Genomic DNA, 24,589 nt, shown 5'->3' with positions numbered 1-24,589 from the left:
AAAAATAAAGGAACATGGAATTAATCTCTTTACGAATGCTTAAAAATAACATATTTACATGAGTAAAAGTCGTTCTGATCCTGGCTTTTTTCATATCAGATAATATATCTAAGAACTTTCTTTACCTTTTTGGATTTGGATAATTATTTCAGTATGTATGTATGTATATATGTATGTATGCATTTAGCAGGTCTGGGAATGGAACCCAGGGGCATTCAACCTCTGAGCTACATCCCCTGCCCTGTTTTTTATTCTTTATTTTGAAACCGGGTCTCACTGAGTTGCAGAGGGCCTCACTAAGTAGCTGAGGCTGTCTGTGAACTGTGATCCTCAGGTCTCAGCCTCCCGAATGCTGGGATTACAAGCATGCACTACCATGCCCAGCTTATTTCAGTATTTATTCATTCACTTTTTCCCTATATAAAACAGTCACTGATATCTTTGTTTTGGAGTATAAATCGGATTTACCTTCTTGTATCCCATAGCTTGACAATGTTATCTAAAGAGCCTGAAATCAGCTGCTGTTCATGGGTAGGAGACCACTCAACTGATGTGACCCAGCCAGTATGCGAGGTTAGGGAAAGAGACACCAAAGAACCATCTAAAAAAAGAAAAGGAGATGGCAAGTATTTGATTTCAGAAAAGAGAAGTAGGCAGAACAAACCTAAATATTTGTAGAAATTTATCTTTTTTTTCCATCCTCCAGTAGTTTACACAACTCACCTTTAGTTCGAGGATCCCAAAGTCTAATATGCCTGTCTGTGCTTCCAGATGCTAAACGTTTACAAAGTGGGGAATAGGAAATACAATTAAACACTTTATTTCCTGTCTGAAAAAAAAAAAAAAGAAAAAAAATTAATCTTAGTGGCTAAAACTAACCATTTTTAAAGGTTTAAAATTTGAAATATCAGCTGGGCGTGGTGGCGCACGCTTGTAATCCCCGCGCTTGGGAGGCGGAGACAGGAGGATTGCGTTGGTTCAGAGCCAGCCTCGCTGGCTTAAGAGACTCTGTTTCCACATAAAAATGTTAAAAAATAGGTCTGGGAGTGTAGCCCGTGGGAGTGTATACCAGAGGAAGAAGGGCTTCCAGGAACCCCAGTTCCACCAAAAAAAGAAAGAAAGAAAGATCGATCAGAGGGGAGCACTGAAATTAGACCTTACCAAAGTTGACTTAAGACCACCAGACTCAACATCCCAGATTCTAATTGTGTGGTCCCAAGACGCACTGCAGACTTCTTCGGCATCTGACCACAGCACTGAGGAAATTGCTTCTGTGTGACCAGAAAGGGTCACCATGGGAGTCTAGAAATGAAAGACACCCCAAAGGGAAAGCATTTTTATTTCAGAGTAATTGAAACAATAACAATAGTCATTAAAGTCCAATGCCTATATGACAGGTATTTTGGTAGGTGTTTTAGCTTTGATACCCTGGCTTTATTTCTTCTTTACAAAATTATTTCAAGATGGTTATTTCTATTTTATACATAAAGATACCGAAGCTGAGAAAGATTATTCATCCATTATCATACAACTTATTATTATTACTGTTTTGGTACTAGGAATTGAGCCCAGGAACATTTCACCTCTGAGGTACACCCCCCAGCCCTACTTTCTATTTTTATCTTTAAATAAGATCTCGCTTAGTTGCTGAGACTAGACTTGAACCTGGAATGATCTTTTCTCAGTCTCCCAAGTACTGGCATTATAGGTATACGCCACTGTGCCTGGCCCAACACCCTACAGCTTATAAGTGGTAGACTTTAATCTGAACGCAAGTACTACTCCCAAGTTTCTAGTCTTAATACCATTTTCTTTTCTTTTCTTTTCTTTTTCTTTTCTTTTTGTGGTACTGGGGATGGAACCTTAGGGGCATTCTACCTCTGAGATATACCCCCAGCTCTGTTTTTTCTTTATTTTCAAACAGAATCTCACTGAATTGCAAAGGGCTTCACTAATAGCTGAGGCTGTCCGCAAACTGCCATCCTCCTGTTTCAGCTTCCCAAATGGTAGGATTACAAGCATGCACCACCACGCCTGGCCTTACTACCATTTTCTGAGGCTTCCTTATCTGTTCTTCTTTTCCATACTTTGAGTAATATTAACATGAACCTGACTCTCCCAAAGGACAGATGTTTATTCATTTATTTTTTTTGTGGTACTGGGGATGGAATCCAGGGGCATTCCACCTTTGAGCTATATTCCCAGCCCTATTTTTTATTCTTTATTTCGAAACAGGGTCTTATTGAGTTGCAAAGGGCCTAAGTAGCTGAAGCTGTCTGTGAACCACAGTCCTCCTGTCTAAGCCTCCCAAATGCTGGGATTATAAGTGTGTGCCACCATGCCAGCTCCAAAGTACAGATATTAATGATTAGCAACTGGAAGCTAGGTGTTTTGGCACATGCCTATAATCCTAGTATTCTGGAGGCTAAGGCAGGAGGATCACAAATTCAAGACCAGCCTTGACAACTTAGTGGGATCCTGGCTCAAAATTAAAAGGGCTGGGCATGTGGCTCAGTGGTAGAGTACCCTGGGTTCATCACCAACACACACACACACACACACACACACACACACACACACACACACACACACACAATCTCAATCTCTCTCTCTCTCTCTCTCTCTCTCTCTCCCCCTCTCCCCCTCCTCTCATGCTGGACAGTTCCCTGGTGGCCTTGGATTGACCTAGCCTCTCTCCTTTCTTCTTGCCTGTAGTTCTCAGAATAACTGTTGAATATGCTGGGAATGTTACATTCTGAGATAGGGAGGGACTGTCCAGAAGAGCATGGGCTCTGTTCCAGTCCTCCCTAGAAACAGGATGTCCTTCACAGCTCTGCCCAATTGAGTCTCATAACCCAGGGGTAGAAAGCTTAGAGGTGGCTGCTTTCTGGGATCCCTCAGCTGTGTGTGCGTGGGGCACACACAGTCAAGACTGCATCCACCCTGGGCAGCATTCATGAGCCTCGAGACTGGCTCACAGTGGGTTCTAGGCTCCTGTTGTTCCTGCTGCTTCTTGGTAAGTAACAAATCCACTTTGTGTAACTTGTTGCATGTCAATGTGTTCTCTCAATAGGCTCAAACAATTAGCAAAATTGCAACCTAGAATACAGTATATAGAAGTGTAGAACTCCTATTCCTAGTGGTTGATACAGTAGTGATCTTTAATATTCTTCATACAGTGAGGGATGTTCCTTGGATCAGTTAGACAGATAAAGCTCTCGGGTCAAACATCTAAGTTTGAGTCAAGGTGCCACCAATTTCTACATGACTCTTCCAGGTAAATTAATCTCAGTACAGTATTCTTTTTATTTTACATACTTTTTCATTATGTGGTGTGGTAATAGGGATTGAGGCCAGGGGTGTTCTACCTTGGAAAAACAGCCTCACCCCTATTTTTTATTTTTTTAATTCTTTAACAGGGTCCAAGTTGCTGAGGCTGACCTTGAACATGTGATCCTTCTGTCTCAGTCTCCCAAGTACTGGAATTACAAACATGTACCACCATGCACAGCTATTTTATATGCTTTACTGATATACTGTAATTATAATCATAGCAAGGTTTAAAAAAAAGCATACATGCACATAGCACTTGGTGTGTTTCCCTCTGGATCCTACCCTATCCCCTCATCCCTGTACATATCAGTAAGATTGGTAGTGATACCTTCATTCATGGCCATAGTATTTGAACTGTTTCTTTCATCAGTTCTTTTTCCCCTCCCTCCTCCCTTCTTCAGTTCCCTTTTCTACTAGTCTCTCTCCACATTCATCCAGTTCTTTGTGTTTATTTTCTCTCCAGCTTCAAATAAAATGAACAGTGGAAGTTTGTAAAAGGTATCAGAAAAGCACTGAGTGAAAAGAAATACTTGCCATATATATATTTAGCAAAGAACCTGAATGAAAAATACATAAGCCAGGCATGGTGGCACATGCTTGTAATCCCAGCATTTGGGAGGCTGAGATTGGAGGATTCTGGTTTGTGGATAGCCTCAGCTACTTATGCCCTCTGCAAATTAGTGAGACCCTGTTTCAAAATAAAGAATAAAAAAATTGGGCTGGGGGTATAGCTTGGAGGTGGAATGCCCCTGGATTCATAAATTTCGCTCTTCATTCAGATTCTTACTCATCCTGTCTTATTATAAAGATATTTGTCATAGTGGAGCGTGGTGGCGCATGTATTCGGGAGACTGAGACCTGATGGGTTTGCTTGTTCATTTTATAATATATGAAAGTTTGTACCCTTTGACCAACATTTCTCTGTTTTCCCCTTACCTGTTACAAGAAAACACATTCTCTCTGCTTTCATAAATTTTGCTCTTCATTCAGATTCTTACTCATCCTGTCTTGTAAAGATATTTGTCATAGTGGGACGTGGTGGCGCATGTATTCGGGAGACTGAGACCTCATGGGTTTGCGAGATCCAGCCTGTTTTATTTATTTGGTGCTGGGGGATGGAACTCAGAGGCATTCTACCTCTGAACTATATCCCCAGCACCACCATGCCTGGCTGGCCTTTACTTTTTATTTTGAGACAGGTCCAAGCTACACCTCCAGCCCTATTTTTTGTTCTTTATTTTTGAATCAGGATCTCACTGAGTTGCAAAGGGCCTCACTAAGTAGCTGAGGCCGTCCATGAACCGTTATCCTCCTGCCTCAGCTTCCCAAATGCTGGGATTACAAGCGTGGGCCACCACATCTGGCTATTTCTGAGCAATTTAATGGAATCTATTAGCTAAATAGACTCAAATCCCAAACAAAACTCTTAGTTTCTAGTGATCCAGGAATTACTAGCATCCCTAATAAGAATTACAATCTCATTATATGAAATAAATACTAAGTGTCAATAATCAAAAGATCCTACTTCAGAACATAACATGAGATAAATTAGAACAGCTATCTAATCTATTTACCAACTTATAATTCTAGCTCAATATTAAAAAATTCAAAGTTCCAGATAAATCTAGCAATACTACAGTGTTTGCATGGTAGCCCACTTTTATAATCTCAGTACTTGGGAGGCTGAAACAAAACAGGAGGATTTCCTGTTCTGGCCAGTCTCAGCTACTTAGTGAAGCCATAGGCAACTTAGTGAAACCTTGTTTCAAAATAAAGAATAAAAAATAGGCTGGAAGACTAGCTTGGAGGTAGAATACCCCTGGGTTCCATCCCCAGTACTGCAAAAATAAAAATAAACATAATTAAAAACTGTCAAAAGAAAGCATAATCTTCAGAAGAAAGATCACCATTCTTTCAGAAGTGACTACCTTCTGGGAGCTACTGAATGTAGGCTAGAGGGAGTCTTTGGAAGAAAGATCACGCTTTCAGTAGATTTTATTTTTTATTTATTTATTTATTTTGGTGGTACTGTGGGTGGAACCCAGAGGCTTTCTAATTCTGGGCTATAATCCCAGACCCATTTTATATTTTATTTGGAAACAGGGTTTCACTAAGTAGCTGAGGCTGGCTTCAAACTTACGTGATCCTCCTGTCTCAGCCTCCCAAGCGTGGGGATTACAAGTGTGCGCCACCATGCCCAGCTTATTTTTTATTTTATTTATTTTTATTCTTTATTTTGAAAAGGGTCTAAGACCCTATTTTTTATTCTTTATTTATTTATTTGGTGGTACTGGGGTTGGAACCAAGGGGCTTTCTACCTATGGGCTATACTCCCAGACCTATTTTATTTGGAAACAGGGTCTCACTAAGTCACTAATAGCCTCACTAAGTAGCTGAGGCTGTCTTTGAACTCTGCGATTCTCCTGTCTCAGCCTCCCAAGCATTGGAATTACAATCGTGTGCCACCACACCCAGCTTATTCTTTATTTTGAAATAGGGTCTCACTGAGTTGCAAAGGGCCTCAGTAGGTTTTAAACTGAAGAGGCAAGGTAACACAAAAGAAAATATAAGTAGGAAAAATTATAGTAAATTACAAAATATTTATCAATACAAACCTAAGCCAACTACAATCCGTTTTAACACTTACCCTTGTTAGCCCCAACTGCTCTGTCTTCTGTTTCTTTCTTGGTCGATTTGTGGATTCCTCTATCTCATCTTCTTCATCAGTAGGGACTGCAAAAGAAAGAATTCAACTTGATAGGTGAAAAACCTAATTTGGGTTGTCTGATTCCTTTTTTTTTTTTTTTTTTTTTTTTGGTGGTACTGGGGATGGAACCCAGGGGCATTCTACTTCCAGCCCTATTTTCTTATTCTTTATTTTGAAACGGGCTGAGTTGCAAAGGACCTCACTAAGTATCTGAGGCTGGCCATGAAATGCGATCTCCCTTTCCCACACTCCCAAATGCTGGGTTTACAAGCACACACCACCATTCCTGGCTTGGGTTTAATTTTTTACATTTCTTTGTATACAGTTTTGTTGTGTTAACTCATGAGGAAAGAAGCATTTATCATTTTGGTTAAAAGAAAATTACATATAAAAAACATTACCTGGGTTACCAATATTTGAATAATAAAAAAGCAAAAATTAAAGTATGTTAAAAAAAAAACTAAAGTGTAGCCAGGCTGGAGGTACAGCTGGAAGTTAGAATGCCCCTGGGTTCCATCCCCATTACCGCAAAAAACAAAAACCAAAAAACAACAACAAAAAAAAACAAAACAAAACAAGAAAAGGATAGCAGTTTGCAGACAGCCTCAGCTACTTAGGCCCTTTGCAATTCATTGAGACCCTGTTTCAAAATAAAGAATAAAAAATTGGATTGAAGGTTGAGTTTCTCTGGGTTCAATCCTCAGTATGACCACACACACCAAAAAGACTCTAAAAATAAAAAAGAGATCTAGGGTTATAGCTTGGAGGTAGAATGCCCCTGGGGTTCAATCCCTAATGCCGAAACACTCAAACAACAAAAACACCTATAATGCTAAAACCGAACTGCTCTATCTTTACAATCGTCATTATAAATAGGGATCACTTTACCATAGCTATGAAAAATTGCTTCTATACTTGTAGGATTTTTTTACCAGATTGCATGTGTATTATGGAAGAGGTAATAAGGTAAACGAACACCTGTTAAAAGGAAATCATTACCCGGACGTGGTGGCGCACGCTTGTAATCCCTGTGCTTGGGAGGCTGAGACAGGAGGATCACATAAGTTTGAAGCCAGCCTCAGCAACTTAGTGAGACTCTGTTTCCAAATAAAATATAAAATAGGTCTGGGAGTATAGCCCAGAGGTAGAAAGCCACTGAATTCCATCCCTAGTAACACCAAAAAAATCATTTTAGCCATGTTTAATTTCCTTTGTTATTTCATGTTTCTAAGAAAGGGCTTCAGTTTTTGTTTTGTTTTTATGACAGATCAAACCCAAGGTCTTACTTATGCTAGGCAAATACTTTATTACTGAACTACATTACCAGCCCCAGTTCCTGTCTTTTTTTTTTTTTTTTTTTTTTGCGGTACTAGGGATGGAACCCAGGAACATTCTATCTCCAATCTATCAAGCTACACCCCTAGTTCTTTTTTTCCCCCCCCCGCAGTACCCAGGATGGAACCCAGGGGCATTGTACCTCCAAGCTATACCACAAGCCCTATTTTTTAGGCTTTTTTTCCCCTTATGCTGGAATTACAAGCATGCACCACCAAGCCCAGCTCCCAGTTCTGTTTCTTATTCTTAATTTTGAAACAGGGTCTCAGTACTGGGACTGCAAGGATACCCCACCACCCCTGGCTCCCACAGTTAACTTTTTCCTTTTTTTTTTTTTTTTGTGGTACTGGGGATGGAACCCAGGGCTATTCCACCTCCGAGCTACATCCCCGGCCTTATTTTTTATTCATTATTTTGAAATAGGGTATCACTGAGTTGCAAAGGGCCTCATTAAGTAGCTGAGGCTTCCTGCGAACCACCAATCCTCCTATCTCAGCCTCCCAAGTGCTGGGACTACAAGCGTGTGCCACCACGCCCGGCTAACTTTTTACTTTATAAATCTTTGTTATAATTTGGTGAGGACACATTCAGATTGTAAACTATACCTTCCTGTTTTTTAACTTTTATGAATATTAATCTGCTTTCTCTAACTAGATTATAAACTCCATAAAGGTAATAGCTGATCACATAAAATATCTTATTTAACCAGCACTATCAGAAAATAATATTTTAAAAAAGAATTCAATGAAGTTTTCTAAACTACATCTTCCTCAAAACTGCATGCCTTAATCATTTTCATAAAATCTACTAAAGTCAGGTATGTATTTCCTGACATTTTACACATAATTATTTAAAGCTGGTTTTGTTTTTCTTGATCCTTCTCAATTCAACTTTCTGAACCATATTTAAGGCATTACACTGTAAAATCCCAATTTCCTCAGAAGTAATGGAGGTCTTCTGGTCAGTTTACCTGTATAGTAAGTAGTTCTAGCTACTAGGTTTTAAAATTTAAATACCTGTTTACTTCCTTTCTGTCTCCAAGCTATAACCCAGCCCTTTATTTTTTGTTTTGAAATACGGTCTCACTAGGTTGCTAATAGTCTCATTATGTTGCTGAGGTTGTCCTCAAACCTGCAATCTTCCTGTTTCAGCCTCTCAAGTATTAGGATTATAGGAATGTACCCTCATGCCCAGATACATTAAAACAAACAAACAAACAAACAAACAAACAAACAAACAGCCGGGCGTGGTGGCGCACGCTTGTAATCCCCGCGCTTGGGAGGCGGAGACAGGAGGATCGCGCAGGTTCGAAGCCAGCCGCGCTGGCGTAAGAGACCCTGTTTCAAAAATATAAAATAGGTCTGGGAGTGTAGCCCGGAGGTAGAAGGGCTTCCAGGAACCCCAGTACCACCAAAAAAAAAAAAAAAAAAAAAAAAAAAACACAAAAAACCCAAAACTAAACCAGCTTAATAAATTATTCTAACAGTAAAATGACTGAAAGATCTTGCACTCTACCACTGAACTATAAGCTCAGCTCAGAATTTTTTTTTTTTTTTTTTTGTGGTACTGGGGATGGAACCCAGGGGCATTCTACCCCACAGTTACACCCAGAGCCCAATCATTTTATTCTTTATTTTGAAACAGGGTCTGAGTTGCAAAGGGCCTTACTAAGTAGTAGCTGAGGCTGTCCTCAAACTGCGATCCTCCTGTCTCAGCTTCCCAAATGCTGGGATTATAAGTGTGTGCCACCACGCCCAGCCAGAAATACTTATTTATGGTACTGGGGATTGAACCAGAGGGATTCTACCTCTGACCTACATCCCCAGCCCTGTTTGTTTTGAAACAAGTTCTTATTAGAGTGCTGAGAGTCTCACTTTATTGCTGAAGCTGTCCTTGAAACTGCAACTACATCCTCCCAAATACTGGGATTATAACTGTGTACCACCATGCCTGGCTTAGATAGAAGTCCTTTTCTTTCTTTCTTTTTTTTTTTTTTTTTTCCAGAACTGAGGATTGAACCTAGGAGCATCCCACTTCCTATTTACACCAGCAGCCCTATTTTTTTTTTATTATTTATTTTGAAACAGGATCTCACTAAGTTGCAGAGGGCTTCACTAAGTAGCTGAAGCTGGCCAAGAACATGTGATCCTCCTGTCCACCTCTTAAGTAGAAGTCTATTTATTTATTTATTTTTATGGCACTGGGGGAACCCAGGGACATTCTAACTCTGAGCTATATTCCCCAGCCTTATTTATTTATTTATTTATTTATTTATTTATTTATTTATTTATTTATTTTTGGTTGTACTGGGAGTGGAATGGAATCCAGGAGCTTTTCTACCTCTATACTTTATTACTGAACTACATTACCAGCCCCAGTTCCTGTCTTTTTTTTTTTTTTGCGGTACTAGGGATGGAACCCAGGAACATTCTATCTCCAATCTATCAAGCTACACCCCTAGTTCTTTTTTTTTCCCCCCCCGCAGTACCCAGGATGGAACCCAGGGGCATTGTACCTCCAAGCTATACCTGGGAGTATATCTGGGAGTATATTTTCTATACTCCCAGACCTATTTTATACTTTTTTTTTTTTTTTAGAAACAGGGTCTCACTAAGTTGCTGAGAGCCTCACTCAGTAGCTGAGGCTGGCTTTGAACCTGTGCGATCCTCCTGTCTCAGCCTCCCAAGTGTGGGGATTCCAAGCGTGTACCACCATGCCCAGCTAGAAGTAAATTTTAAATGAATATGCATAAAAATTATTTTAAAATATTGTTTAGCTGGGTGTGATGGCACATAGCTATAATCATTACTTGGGAGACAGATATGGTAGGATCACAAGTTTGAGGCCAGCCTTAGCAGTAAATAAATAAAAAGGGCTGTGGATGTAGCTCAGTTTAGCCCCCAGTACCATAAAAACAAAAATGAGGCTGAATAAGAACCTGTGAGCATTAAGGTATTTATGTTTTATTATACCAAACACTTTGTTGATACTTAAGCAATTCAATGACCTTGTCAAAATAAGGGAGTGTGGTAGCATTAAAACAAATAAATCTTAGGGTAATTGTGGTGGCGTACACTTATAATCCCAGCATTTGGGAGGCTGAGGCAGGAGGATCATGGTTTGCAGACTGCCTCAGCTATTTAGGCCCTTTGCAACTCAGTGAGACCCTGTTTCAAAATCAAGAAATCTTGCTGGGCATGGTGGCGCACGCTTGTAATCCCCGCGCTTGGGAGGCAGAGACAGGAGGATCGCGCAGGTTTGAAGCCAGCCGCGCTCGCTGGCTTAGGAGACCCTGTTTCCAAATAAAAATGTAAAAATAGGTCTGGGAGTGTAGCCCGGAGGTAGAAGGGCTTCCAGGAACCCTAGTACCACCACCAAAAAAAAAAAAAAAAAAAAAAAAAAAAAAAAAAAAAAAAAAAAAAAAGCTATATAATCACAGTGAAACATGGGTTAAAATGTCCTCTTACTGAAATGATTTATTTTTGTGGTATTGGGATTGAACCTGGGACATTCTACCTCCAAGTACACCCCCAACCCTATTTTATTTTTATGCTGAAACAAGGTTTGGCTAGGTTGATTAATCTCACTACTTGCTGAGGCTGGCTTTGAACCTAGGATCCTTCTGTCTCAACCTCCCAAATACTGGGATTACAGGTGTGTGCCACCAGGCCTGGTATCACTGAAATTCTTCTTCTTCTTCTTCTTCTTCTTTTTTTGCAGATCTGGGGATGGAACCCAGGGGCATTTGACCTCTGAGCCATAGTCCCTGCCCTATTTTTATTCTTTATTTTGAAACAGAGTCTAAGTTGCGGAGGGTCACACTAAGTAGCTGAGGCTGTCCATGAACCGGGATCCTCCGGTCTCAGCCTCCTGAATGCTGGGATTGCAAGCATGCGCTACCACGCTCGGCTTGAAATTCTAGATACATTAAAAAGTCAAAGTAAAGGAAAAAAAAACAAACTTAATTTACCTGTAGACCAGATCTTTAGCATCTTATCCCAGGAGCCACTGCAAAACTAAAAATATACAAAGAGAAAAAGCAAATGTAATATAATATTTGCCCTGTTTTACCTGCTACTTGACTTGAAAGCCTTTTCTACTTATCTAACCTCTGTGTTGCATATGCTGTGAAATCCTTTACTATTATGATATTAATGTCTCATTTTCCAGTCTCCTCAGTGTATATGGGAAGAGACGGAGCTGCTATTCTTTTTTTTTTTTTTTTTCCCTCTTGTGGTACTGGAGATTAAACTCAGGGGCATTTTACTTCTGACTACGCACACATCCTATTTTATTTTTTATTCTGAAATAGGATCTCACTAATTAGGTTGCAGAGGGCCTTGCTAAATTGCTGAGGCTGGCTTTGAACTTGCAATCCTCCTGTCTCAGCATCCCAAGTACTGGGATTACAAACTTGTGCCACTGTGCCTGGAAGGAGCTGTCATTCTTAAGTGGTCCTGTATCATGGTCATAGTTGCTTAGATCGGTATGCACATCTGACCTATACTGTATAGGTTTTCTCCTCATTTATAATCTTTAAAAACCTTGGGTTCTAGAAAACTGAAATTAGTCTTTTTTTTTTCCAGGGACTGTTAGGATATGATATAAACCCTGGGAATTATGGAAGGCCAGTTGTATTGCCATGTCGAGAAAGGCAATTTGGGTGAGGGTATGCTGGCCACATTCCACTGGTTCCTGAGGCCTTTCATCATCACTTTTCTTATGATTTGGTTGTGTACTCTCTTGTTGGACATCACAGTCCAATACATTTTCTTCTAAGCTTAAATAAGTTCAAGTTGAAACCAGGTGTGGTGGCGCAAGCTTGTAATTCCAGTACTTGGGAGGCTGAAACAGGAGGATCTGGGTTTGTAGCCAGACTGAGTTGTGACCTTTGCAACTTAGTGAGACCCTATTTCAAAATTAAGAATATAAAATAGGCCTGGGAAGTGTAGCTTGGAGGTAGAATGCCCCTGGGCTCAACCCTTAGTTTCACACACACACACACACACACACACACACACACACACACACACACACAAAAAAAAAAAAAAACCCAAAGGGAAAAACAAAAACAAAAACAACAATTTCAAGTTGAGTTTCTGTCCTTTATAACTAAAAGGCAAAGTATGTTTAATTCACTTAAATTTGGATTTAATATGTAAACTCTTTCTGGCTCAATACAAAAAAAAAGAAATGTTTTACCTTTAAATACATCTAATGCCCTCTGTTACGCTAACTGGCAAAGAAGTACTAGGGAAACAAGTCCAGAATATTTCAATGTGGCTTAGGGAACTTTCAGTTTTTGTTGGTTTTTTTTTTGTGATACTGAGGGTGGAACCCAGGGGCTTTTCTACCTCCGGGCTATACTCCCACACCTATTACATATTTTATTTGGAAACAGGGCCTCACTAAGTAGCTAAGACTGGCTTCGAACCTGTGTGATCCTTCTGTCAAGCCTCCCAAGCACAGAGATTATAAGTGTGTGCCACCACACCTGGCTAGAGCTTTCAAATTTTAAGAGGGAGCTTCACGTGGTGGAAAATGCTTGAAATTTCACAACTTGGGAGGCTGAGATAGAAGGGTTACAAGTTTGTGAACAGCACCAGCAATTTAGTGAGGCTCTCAGTGACTTAGTGAGATCCTGTTTCAAAATTTAAAAAATGTAGGGGGGGGGGAGAAAGAAAAAAAGAAAGAAAAAAGAACCAAGATACTCAGCCTGGAAAATAAATATCCATCCATCTCTCTCTCTCTCTCTCTCTGTACTGGGGTTCCTAGAAACCCTTCTACCTCCGGGTTACACTCCCAGACCTATTTTTATATTTTTTAATTTGGAAATAGGGTCTCTTAAGCCAGCAAGGCTAGCTTCGAACCAGCACGATCCTCCTGTCTCCGCCTCCCAGGCGCAGGGATTATAAGCGTGCGCCACAACACCCGGCGCTTTATTTCTCTTATGTGATTATGTCTTTTTGGTTTTATTTATTTACTATTCATTTTAGGCACTAGGGATTGAACCTGGGGGCATTCTACCTCCGAGCTATAACCCCAGTCCTATTTTTATTTTGAAACAGGGTCTCACTAGGTTGATGAGTCTCACTACTTCCTGAAGCTATCCTCATAACTTTGATCCTCCTGTCTCAAACACCCAAGTATTGGGATTATGAGCATGTGCCACCACGCCCTGCTTTTGTTTTTGGTTTTATTCAAAATATATCTGTAGTTAAAATATCTGTAGTTAAAAAAATGTTTAGTAAGACTTTTACATTCTAATTTACCATAGTACTAATAAAACCCTAGCTGCTTACTTTAGTTCCTGAGCTGTCAACAGCTATGGAATCCACACTTCCAGCGTGACCTCTACAGCAATGCAGGGCTTTCACTTTGTTTCTCTCTACATTCCACTCCCACAAGAGAATGGTTTGATCCATAGAAGCACTCAGTAGTAAGCAAGACAAACTGTCTAAAGAAAACACAAGAACAAGAAACAAATTAGCACAAAAATTTAAATCATTCTTAAACTGAAAGCTCATAAGGCCAGACTTTTACTTTTCTTTTTTTTCTTTTTCTTTTTGCAGTACTGGGGATTGAAGCCAGGGGCTGAGCTATACATAACCCCAGCCTTATTTTTACTCTTTCTTTCTTTTTTTTTTTTTTTTGTGGTGCTGTGGGATTGAACCCAGGGGCATTCTACCTTCACACCCTCAGACCTATTTTTTATTCTGTTTTGGGAAACATGGTCTAAGTTGCAGAGGGCTTCACTAAGTAGCTAAGGTTGGCTGTGAACCTGTGATCCTGCTGTCTTGGCCTCCCAAGTACTGGGATTACTAGCTTGCGTCACCACACCCGACTTGTAAGACCAACTTTTAAAATAAAGCTAACAAGCTTGAAGGAAAGATTCTTCAAAAATTGGAGAAATATATTGATATACTTAGTAAACTTGAAAAATGTATATTATCTAATAAAATTTTAGTAAAGACTCACTTCCAACAATTTATGGATTTCTTTCCCCCCTGTACTGGGGATGGAACCCAGGGGCATTCTACCTCCAAGCTACACACCCAGCCTTATTTTTTATTCTTTATTTTGAAGCAGGGTCTCTATTGAGTTGCAAAGGGCCTAAGTAGCTGAGGCTGTCTGCGAACCCTCAATCCTCCTGCCTCAGCCTCCCAAGTGCTGGAATTATAAGCACGCACCACCATGCTCGACTGCATTTTTGAAAGACTTCACTGAGTCATGAAGCATTTCTTACCTGGTCTACTTCCCATTCTTACCCCGCACTGAAAATTCCTATCTATGAATAATCTTTGTTTAAGCAAAGAATACCCTACCTTTTTTCACCCAGGCCACATCTTTTACAACGTCTGTATGTCCCACAATTGTCATTATTGACTTTCCTTCCAAGGACCAGATCCGAGAAGTCTTATCATAAGAACCAGTCAAGATCCTATGACAAGAAAAAAATCCCGAGAAATACAAGACGGATTTTTCAAGTCCTGAAAATCATTTGTTTCTATGGCAAAATAGATAAAATAACTCATGGAAATAAAAACCTATGAGATAAAACAACCCATGCAGATTATACTTTTAAACCATCTAAAATATGAAGACTTTTTCTAACTAAAAACAGCTGAAAAACACTATATTACACTTTTACTCTTGTTATAAACAAAATAAAACAAAGAGAAGTATGTAAATTGCTTACGAAGCCTAAGTGTTATATAATTTGGGGGAGTGAGGATTTTGGGGATTGAACCCAGGGGCATTCTACCTGAGTTATAACTCCAGCCTTTTGCATTTTGTAGCAGGGCCTCACTAAGTTGCTGAGGTGGCCTTAAACCAGTTAATACTTCTGTCTCATTCTCCTAAGTACTGGAATTACAGGTGTGTGCCACCATGACCAGGAGTATTTTGTAATTAACCACTGAAAACCATTAAAAGAGAAAAACAGGAATGTAGGTGCAATTTAGTGGCAGAGAGTACTTGCCTAGCATGGATAAGGCCCTGAATTCAGTCCCCAACAATTCATAAAACAAAACAAAGAAAAAAAAAAAAGAATAAAAATTTAAAGTAAAAACATAACTGTGTGTAATAATTCCAGGGACTTAAATTTTTTAAAATTTGTTTGATACTGCAGATTGTACCCCCAGGGGCATTGTATCTCTAAGCTACACCCCTAATTTATTTTTTATTTGAAAGGTCTTACTAAGCTGCTGAAGGCCTTGATAAGTTGCTCAGCTGGCTTCAAACTTGTGGTCCTCCTGTCTCAGCATCACAAGTACTTTAATTACAGGTGTACGACACCACGCCAGACCAGATGTAAGCTCTTTCTATGCTTTACTCTTGAGGTGTTTTTTCTACATTTAAGGCCAGTAGAGATTTGCTCTGAGCCATCTTGATTACAGTCTGCCCATTTTACTCTAAAATAGTATAATCTGCATCTTCATGGTTGTATTCCAGGAGGTCTGAAGCTATAAAAGTTACTTTTGCTGGGCGTGGTGGCGCACGCTTGTAATCCCCGTGCTTGGGAGGTGGAGACAGAAGGATCGCGCAGGTTCCAAGCCAGCTGCGCTGGCTTAAGAGACCCTGTTTCCAAATAAAAAAAGTATAAAAATAGGTCTGGGAGTGTAGCCTGGAAGTAGAAGAGTTTCCAGGAACCCCAGTAACACCAAAAAAAAAAAAAAAAAAAAAAAAAGTTACTTTTACTCTATAAAATAAATTATAGCCCTGGTCTTTAGAGCAACACACTCAAACCATATAAATGTTGCTATAACATCTTTAAACACAAAAGGAAACCTACATACTACCTTCTCTTCTCCCTATCTCCAAGCTCCATACCCAGTCCTATTTTTTATTCTTTTTTAAAAATTTTATATTTTTGTTTGTTTGTTTGTTTGTTTATTTATTGGTGGTACTGGGGTTCCTGGAAGCCCTTCTACCTCCGGGCTACACTCCCAGACCTATTTTTATATTTTAATTGGAAACAGGGTCTCCTAAGCCAGCACGTCTGGCTTCGAACCAGCGCGATCCTCCTGTCTCTGCCTCCCAAGCGCAGGGATTACAAGCGTGCGCCACCACGCCCAGCAATTTTATTTTTTTAAAAGCCGGGCGTGGTGGTGCATGCTTGTAATCCCAGCATTTGGGAGGCTAAGACAGGAGGATTGTGGTTCGTGGACAGCCTCAGCTACTTAGTGAGGCCCTTTGCAACTGAGTGAGACCCTGTTTAAATAAAGAGTAAAAAATTGGGCAGGGAGTGTAGCTCAGAGGTTGAATGCCCCTGGGTTCCATCCCAAGACCTACACACACACACACACACACAAAAAAAAAAGAATTAATAAAAATAAAAAATAAAATTTTATTTATTTATTTGCAGTACTGGGAATGGAACCCAGGGGCATTCTACCACTGAGTGACACCCCCAGCCCTATTTTTAATTTAATTTAATTTAATTTTATTTTATTTGTGGTACTGGGTATGGAACCCAGGGGCCTTCTACCTCTGGCTTAAACCCCCAACCGATTTTATATATATAAAATATTTTATTTGGAAATAGGGTCTCACTAAGTTGCTTAGAGCCTCACTAAGTAACTGAGGCTGGCGTTGAACCTGTATGATGCTCCTGTTTCAGCCACCCTGGTACTGGGATTACAAGTATGCGCCACCATGCCTGGTTTATTCTTTAATTTGAAACAGGCTCTCACTGAGTTGCAAAAGGCCTAAATAGCTGAGGCAGTCTGTGAACTGTGATCCTTCTGTCTCAGCCTCCCAAATGCTAGGATTATAATCATGTGCCACCACGACCAGCTTATTCTTTTTTTAAAATTGAAACAGGGCCTCTCTAAGTAGCTGAGGCTGTTCTTGAGCCTGTGATCCTCCTGTCTCAGCCTCCCAAGTACTGGGATTATAAGTGTGTGCCACTACACTTGGCTCCCTTCTCTTCTTGAATACACTGAATACAAAGATCTTTCTGTCTGGCATAGTCACCAATATACAGGTAAAAAAAGTACTTTGACATAGAACAGAGAATCAAAGAAAAATATTCACATAGAGGATTAAAACAGAATGAACGAGGTGCATAAGAAGAGAATTCATGTGTGAATACCATTCCTCTGCCCCTTTAACTGAGCTGATCCAGTCATCATGAAACATGCATTGCTCTGGCTGAGGTGCAGTGTACTTCTCCACGTATTCCAGTTCCACAACCTCTTCCTAGTCAGAGAGAAACCGGAAGCCAATCAGGTCATGCCACTTTTAAATAAGATAAAGAATCCCCAACTTAATGTATTTCCTTCATGTTAGTTTCCTTCAAAACTCAGAAAATATGGAGCCATTCAAGAAGTCAAAAACTTTATTTGACCTAACAGTATGCTAAGAGTAATATTAAAAAGTCATATAACGATACAGTTAAATGGGTACATAGCATCTGTTTAGGATGCTGAAACATTTCTGGAAATGGGGACTGGTGATTGTTGCACTATACTGTGACACTTTATGCCATTGAACTGTATACATTTTTCTTTGGGGGAAGGTGCTGGGAAATGAACCTGGAGGAATTCTACCTCAGATCTACATCTGAAGCTCTACTTATTTTTTATTTGAAAACAGAGTATCACTACGTTGCTGAGAACCTTGCTAAGTTGCTAAGGCTTCAAACCTGCAACCCTCCTATCTCAGCTTCCCTAGAACTAGGATTAGACATGTCATCTTGCCCAGCTGAACTGTACACTTAAAGTGGTAAATCTTATGTATATTTTACCAGTTTTTCATATCATCAAATAAAATTACAAACACAAATTAAATTACATTTTCCATAATTTTTTCCCCTTACTTTTTTGTGGTCCTGGGGATTGAACCCAGAGGCATTCTACCTCCAAGCTACATACCCCAGCCCAATTTTTTTTTTTTGGTGGTGCTGAGGATTGAACTCAGGGGCATTCCTCTTCTGAACTATACCCTCAGCCCTATTTTTTTATTCTTTATTTTGAAACAGGGTCTCAACTGAAGTTGCAGAGGGCCTCACTAAGTAGCTGAGGCTGGCCACAAACCTGGACCTTCCTGTTTCAGCCTCCTAAATACTGGGATTATAAGCACGCACCACCACACCTGGCTATAAAATACATTTTTAATTATAAAAGCAATATTAAGGAAAGCTTGAAAATAAGAGTATGGAATAATAATAACTTACCCATATTTGGTTTTTTTTTTTGTTTTGTTTTTTTTAAAACTGAGATTGAACCCAGGGCATTTTACCTCTGAGCTACACCCCCAGCCCTTTTAATTTTTTGTTTTGAAACAGGATCTTGCTAAATTGCTGAGAATCTTGCTGTGTTGCTGCAGTTGGTCTTGAACTTGTAATCCTCCTATCTCAGCCTCTCAAATACCATGATGCCCAGTTTAACCCATAATTTCTATGTGCATTACTGTATTAGTACTCCTGTATTAGTAGCATACAAATACTCACTACTCCCTTTCTTGCCATTTGTTTTATAAATATGAAGTGTATGAATTCACCTGCACTTTATTGAATAAAATACTCCCATAAAAAGAGAATTTTAGCTGGCCTGGTGGTTCACGCTTGTAATCCCAGTACTTGAGAGGTGGAGACAGGAGGCTTGCAGGTTTGAGGGCAGCCTCAGTTAATAAGGCTCTAAGCAACTTAGTGAGAACCTGTTTCAAAATAAAGAATGGAAAACAGGGATGGGGGATATAGCTCAAAGGTAGAATCACCCTGGGTTCAATCTCGAGTAACACATGCACACATGTATGCACACGCACGCACACACCCACACAAACACTCAGAGAAAATTTCAATTTTTTTTTTTTTTGGTGGTACTGGGCATGGAACCCAGGGGCTTTCTACCTCCAGGCTATAACCTATTTTATATTATTATTTGGAAACAGGGTCTCACTAAGTTGCTGAGACTGGCCTCCAACCTGTGAGATCCTCCTGTCTCAGCCTCCCAAGCACGGGGATTACAAGGGTGCACCACCACACCCAGCTGAGAATTTCAAATTTTAATATATAGAAACTGAAATCCAAATTTCTCAAAAAATAACGATCAGACGAATCTTGGGTATTAAAGATAGATTCAAGTTGAATCTTTTTCTTTTTGTGATACTGGGGCTTGAACCCAGGGGTATCCCTAGATATACCAAGATATACCCCCAGCCTTATGTTTTATTCTTTATTTTAAAACAGGGTCTCACTAAGTAGCTGAGGCTGGCCGAGAAATGGTTATTCTCTTCTCTCAGCCTCTCAAGTACTGAGATTACAAGCACTCACCACTATGCTCAGCTCAAGTTGAATCTATCAAGAGTTTACCTACAATATCTGATAATATTTTAAGTAAAGTATAGAAGGTAGTACTTGAACTTACTGATGAAATGTTCTCCAGTTCCATGTGTTTAAACAAAGGCATTCGCAGAAACTGGCCCTTGATAAGGAAATCAAACTCCACATGTTTGTGAAACTCTAAACAAAGAAACAAACAAAAAACAGAATATAATTATCATCATTTTTAGAGTCTGAAGTGTTATTGGAAAAATAAAAGGTATGCGAGAACCCCAAAGCCTGGCATGGAGGGGTTGTAATCCCAATACTTGGGAGGCTGCAACAGGATCACAGTTCATGGACAGCCTCAGCTACTTAGGGGCCCTCTGCAACTTAGTGATATCCTGCTTCAAAATTAAGAAAAAAAATAGGGCTGCTATAGCTTAAAGGTAGACCCTGGGTTCCATCCCCAGCATGGCAAAAATGAATGAATGAATGAATGAATAAATAAATAAGTAAGTAAGTAAAATAAAAATAAATAAATAAAAAAGAACCCCAGAAACAAACAAGTACCTATTATACCATTGTACCCTCTGAATTTCTCATGGCATATGAGACAAATTTATTCCAGTATAGTATATGTTTTGTCTTTCTTTTCTTCTTTTTTGCGGCACTGGGGATTGGACCCAGGGGTATTATACCCCCGAACTACATCCCCAGCCCTATTTTTTATTCTTTATTTTGAAACAAGGTCTCAGTAAGTTGCAGAGGGCCTAAGTAGCTGAGGCCGGCTATGAACCTGTAACTCTCCTGTCTCAGCCCACCTACATACTGGGATTATAAGTGTACACCACCCCCAGTCCTAGTTTTTATTCTTTTATTTTGAAATAGGGCCTTACTAAGTTGCAGAGGACCAATAGTAAATGCCATGTGAGACTCTCTAGCAAGAAATAGATTGCTGGCCCTGCCCACACCGAATCTAAAATAAAGTTATGGGACTAATTGAAGATGAAGAAGGGGCAAATATCAAACATTAGTTTATAACTTTTATCTAGTCACTCCTCCAACTAGGTAGAGCAGAAAGAATTTTATGGTGCTGGAATATCTACATAAAAATACTTTAGTTTCTGAGCCAGGCGTGGTGACGCATGCTTATAATCCCAGTAACTGGGCTCAATCCCCAGCACCCCCAACACACACACCAAAAAACAAAACAAAAAAACAAACAAACAAAAAAAAACAAAAAAACAAAAAAACAAAAAACAAAACTTTTTTTTGGTACTGGGATGGAAGCCAGAGGCATTCTACCTCCAAGCTACACTCCCAGCCCTATATTTTATTCTTTATTTCGAAATGGTCTTACTGAGGCTGTCCGTGAACCGCAATCCTCCTGTCTCAGCCTCCCAAATGCTGGGATTACAAGCGTGTGTCACCACACCCGGTTTACAAGGACAAAAACTCAATGGTGCACATGTGCTTAGCATTGATCTTGAAAAAGTTTTTACTTGATATTCCACGTTTATAATTTTTTTTTTTTGGTGGTACTGGGGCTGGAACCCAGGGGCATTCAACCTCTGAGCTACACCTCCAGCCCTATTTTTTATTCTTTATTTTGAAACAGGGTCTCATCTCACTGAGTTGCAAATGACTAAGTAGCTGAGGCTGTCCTCAAACTTCTAGCCTCCTGTCTTAGCCTCCCAAGTGCTGGGATTATAAGTGTGCACCACCATACTCAGCTCCATTTTTTGTTATATCCACTGCTTTTTTTTTTTTTTAATGAACTCTGAACACAAACAATAAAATACTAGTATTAAAATGGTACTTTGAGCCAGGTGTGGTGGTACACACTTGTAATCCCCGCGCTTGGAGACAGGAGGATCGCGCAGGTTGGAAGCCAGCCATGCTGGCTTAGGAGACCCTGTTTCCAAAAAAAATAAAATAAAATGGTACTTTGCTATAAAATAAATGTTCAAATATAGATAGTATTATTTTGCTTTGGGCTTCACTAGTGAGTAGGGCATAAGCATGAAGATGTCTATATTATACCTAAAAATCCAAGGCTCCATGTCACAATTACAGTGCCTTGATTACATTTATATCACATCTAATAAACTAAAATCTTTATACCTAAATTACAACTATTTTACCTCTCTATTGATTTTAAAAGCACATAAAACAATTAGTTTTTAAAAATTTTTTTATCAAATTTTTTATCTAGCAGAGGAACCTGCATGTAAATAGTAAAATAAATTTTACTATTACAAAATTCACATATTGAGTTAAAAAAATGGAAATAATAATTTTGTTAGTAGCACTGTGCCCTATATTTCAAATCATATATACACACCATTTTTGGCCTCCAGCAATTTATTGATGATGTTGCTAAGGTCAGCAATTTCAGAAGCAGCAGGGATGGAGAAGGGAACATCGTCTACCACGTATCTATAAAGTAAAAAAAAAAAAGTCACGATCAAGCCTATAGATATTTTAACAAATTTGCATTTATTCATTCAACAAACATTTAATGGGTACCTAGGCCAGATTTTTTTTTTTTCCTTTTTGTGGTACTGGGGATGGAACCCTGAGGCATTCTACCTCTGAGCCACACCCCCAGCCCTATTTTTTATTCTTTAATTTGAGACCAGGTCTCATTAGGTTGCAAAGGGCCTCACTCAGTAGCTGAGGCTGGTCACAAAACTGTGGTCCTTTTGTCTCAGCCTCCTGGATGCTGGGATTATAAGCGTGCGCCACCACACCCGGTACAAAAATAAAAATTATCTATTTACATTTATACATGCATACATAAATTATATATATATATATATATATATATATATATATATATATATATATATATAATTTATCATTAACACCAGAAAAAATAAATCCAAGACATTTGACACATAACCTCTGCTTTTTCGTGTGTGTGGGGGTCTGGAGATGGAACCCAGGGGCATTCGACCTCTGACCTACACCTCCTGCCCTATTTTTTATTCTTTAATTTGAAACAGGGTCTTACTAAATTGCAGAGGGCCTCACTAAGTAGTAGCAGAGGCTGTCCACGAACCGCAATCCTCCAGTCTCAGCCTCCCGAATGTTGGGATTACAAGCGTGCACCACCAAGCCCAGCTATAACCTCTGCTTTTAAAGGGCTCACTCTATTGTTGAAAAGACCACGAAGAAAATTAATAGTGCAATATATCCAGGCTTGGTGGCACAGGTTTATAATCTCAGTACTTGAGAGGTAAGAGAGGAAGATTGTAGGTTCAAAGCCAGCCAGCCTTAGCAACTCAAGCTCTCTGCAACTTAGTGAGAAATAAGATATGAGATCCTGTTTCAAAATAAAAATAAAATAGGGCTAGGGATGTAACTCAGATGTAGAATGCCTCTTGGTTCAATCCCTAGTGCCACACAAACACATAATAATAATAATAATAATAATAATAATAATAATACATAGGGCTAGGGGTGTAGTTCAGTGGTAAAATGTCCTTGAGTTCCATCCCCAGAACCACAAAAATAAAAATCCAATATACACCACAAGGCAGCATATGTTTCAAATAAGTGCTATAGACCTAGGGACCACTGGTAAAAATCTGTCTCTATACATAATACATACACACATAATACTCTTAATTTGTAACTGAATTGACTTCACACTCCCATCAAAAACCAGTCCTCCCAGCCTCCTATTCAGATATCCACTTTCTAGCCCTGTTTAGAAAAGCATCTTCTACCACTACTTAAAAAGAAAATGAGCTGGGTGAGATGGTGCACGCTTGTACGTGGGAGGCTGAGACAGAAAGATCACAGGTTTGCGGCCAGCATCTCTACTTAGGCCCTCCGCAATTTGGTGAGACCTTGTTTCAAATAAAGGATGAAAATAGGGCAGGAGAGTAGCTCGGAGGTAGAGTGCCCCTGGGTTCAATCCCTAGTATTGCGAATAAAGTGTGCATCAATCGGAAAACAAACTTGACGTTCTTAAGTTACCTCCACAGACAACCCATATTACATAAAACCCACAAAACGGGCAGAAAGGGGGAGATCAGGACGGCCGAGGGGTTCCCGAAAATCTTTCAAAAGGAACCGCTTCCATCTGAACGGACAGCGGGCTCAAGTGAGAAGTCCAACACTGAAAATGAATGAAAAAAACCTAGGGAAGAGAGAGAGGTGGGCCGCTTACTTACTTCTTATTTTCAGTGTAGAAGCGTGTTTGGAGCTGAGCCATGCCGGGGAATACACAAAACGACAGCCCTTTTCTCTTGAAGGTACCAAAAAAAAAAAAAAAAGCCAAATTTTGTCAGCACAGGAGCAAGATCTGAAGCACAAGCCCGGTTCTGCGTTCTTCCCTCGGTGTCCGGGGTGGAAGGCACCACGAGGTTACCCTGCCAGAGGCGCAGCCCACAAACATCAACTACCTATTCCCAGATTTAGGAATCGTCGATTAGTGAAACAGCACGAAGGCAGCGTGGCCCCTAAATCTCTTTAAGACTTCTTCCAATTTAGGCCTGTGATCGATTCGGAAGATACAGAACGGCCCAACTCCAATCTGTTTTTAAAAATTTGAAAAGCGCTGTCATCAGTCCGGATACTTCAAACGCAACAACTAGATAGCCCTAGCGCGGCCCCCACGCTGTGACCACCGGGAGTTGTAGTCTTTGCCACACTGCACTTAGAGTACCTATTTGCCTTAAATCTTCGACTCCAACAAATCTTTTTAAAAGTTCCTGCTTTCGGCTTTGACTGACTAAAGCCGTGCTGGGTTCCTTCTCTCATGCATGTTCTCAACCAGACTTAACCAAGATTCTTGCTGGGTTCTCACCGCTTTCTTCGAGTTGCGGATCCCAGAGAACAAAGCGGAAATCCGAAAGAACCAACGAAAGGAAACGCGCGACGGCGGCCGGCCGGACCGCACTGGTGCGCCTGCGCGGGAGGCGCGCCTGCGCAGT

The 24,589-nt window shown here is 40.0% G+C and overlaps 1 protein-coding gene across 2 annotated transcripts in view; it reads right to left on the bottom strand.

Annotated features, from left to right (window-relative positions):
* Window positions 1-23,868, bottom strand: part of WDR12 (WD repeat domain 12) — a gene marked incomplete at both ends in the record, with an annotated part of 28,683 nt that extends 4,815 nt beyond the window's left edge. The window contains 11 exons of one of the 2 annotated variants that reach the window (XM_080689632.1): window positions 469-601; window positions 724-829; window positions 1,162-1,302; window positions 5,981-6,066; window positions 11,346-11,391; window positions 13,678-13,832; window positions 14,701-14,816; window positions 17,472-17,578; window positions 19,747-19,841; window positions 21,988-22,082; window positions 23,828-23,868. In XM_080689632.1, the coding sequence (XP_080545758.1) occupies window positions 469-601; window positions 724-829; window positions 1,162-1,302; window positions 5,981-6,066; window positions 11,346-11,391; window positions 13,678-13,832; window positions 14,701-14,816; window positions 17,472-17,578; window positions 19,747-19,841; window positions 21,988-22,082; window positions 23,828-23,868 (1,121 nt within the window). Of the gene's footprint in view, window positions 1-468; window positions 602-723; window positions 830-1,161; window positions 1,303-5,980; window positions 6,067-11,345; window positions 11,392-13,677; window positions 13,833-14,700; window positions 14,817-17,471; window positions 17,579-19,746; window positions 19,842-21,987; window positions 22,083-23,827 lie in introns of those variants that run through there. The other variant, XM_080689633.1, reaches the window with a different exon arrangement.
* Window positions 23,869-24,589: the final 721 nt, after the last annotated feature.

The sequence above is a fragment of the Muscardinus avellanarius genome (assembly GCF_963383645.1).
Source record: "Muscardinus avellanarius genome assembly, chromosome: 2".
Lineage (NCBI taxonomy): Eukaryota > Metazoa > Chordata > Mammalia > Rodentia > Gliridae > Muscardinus > Muscardinus avellanarius.
This window is presented reverse-complemented; position numbering and strand designations above follow the sequence as displayed.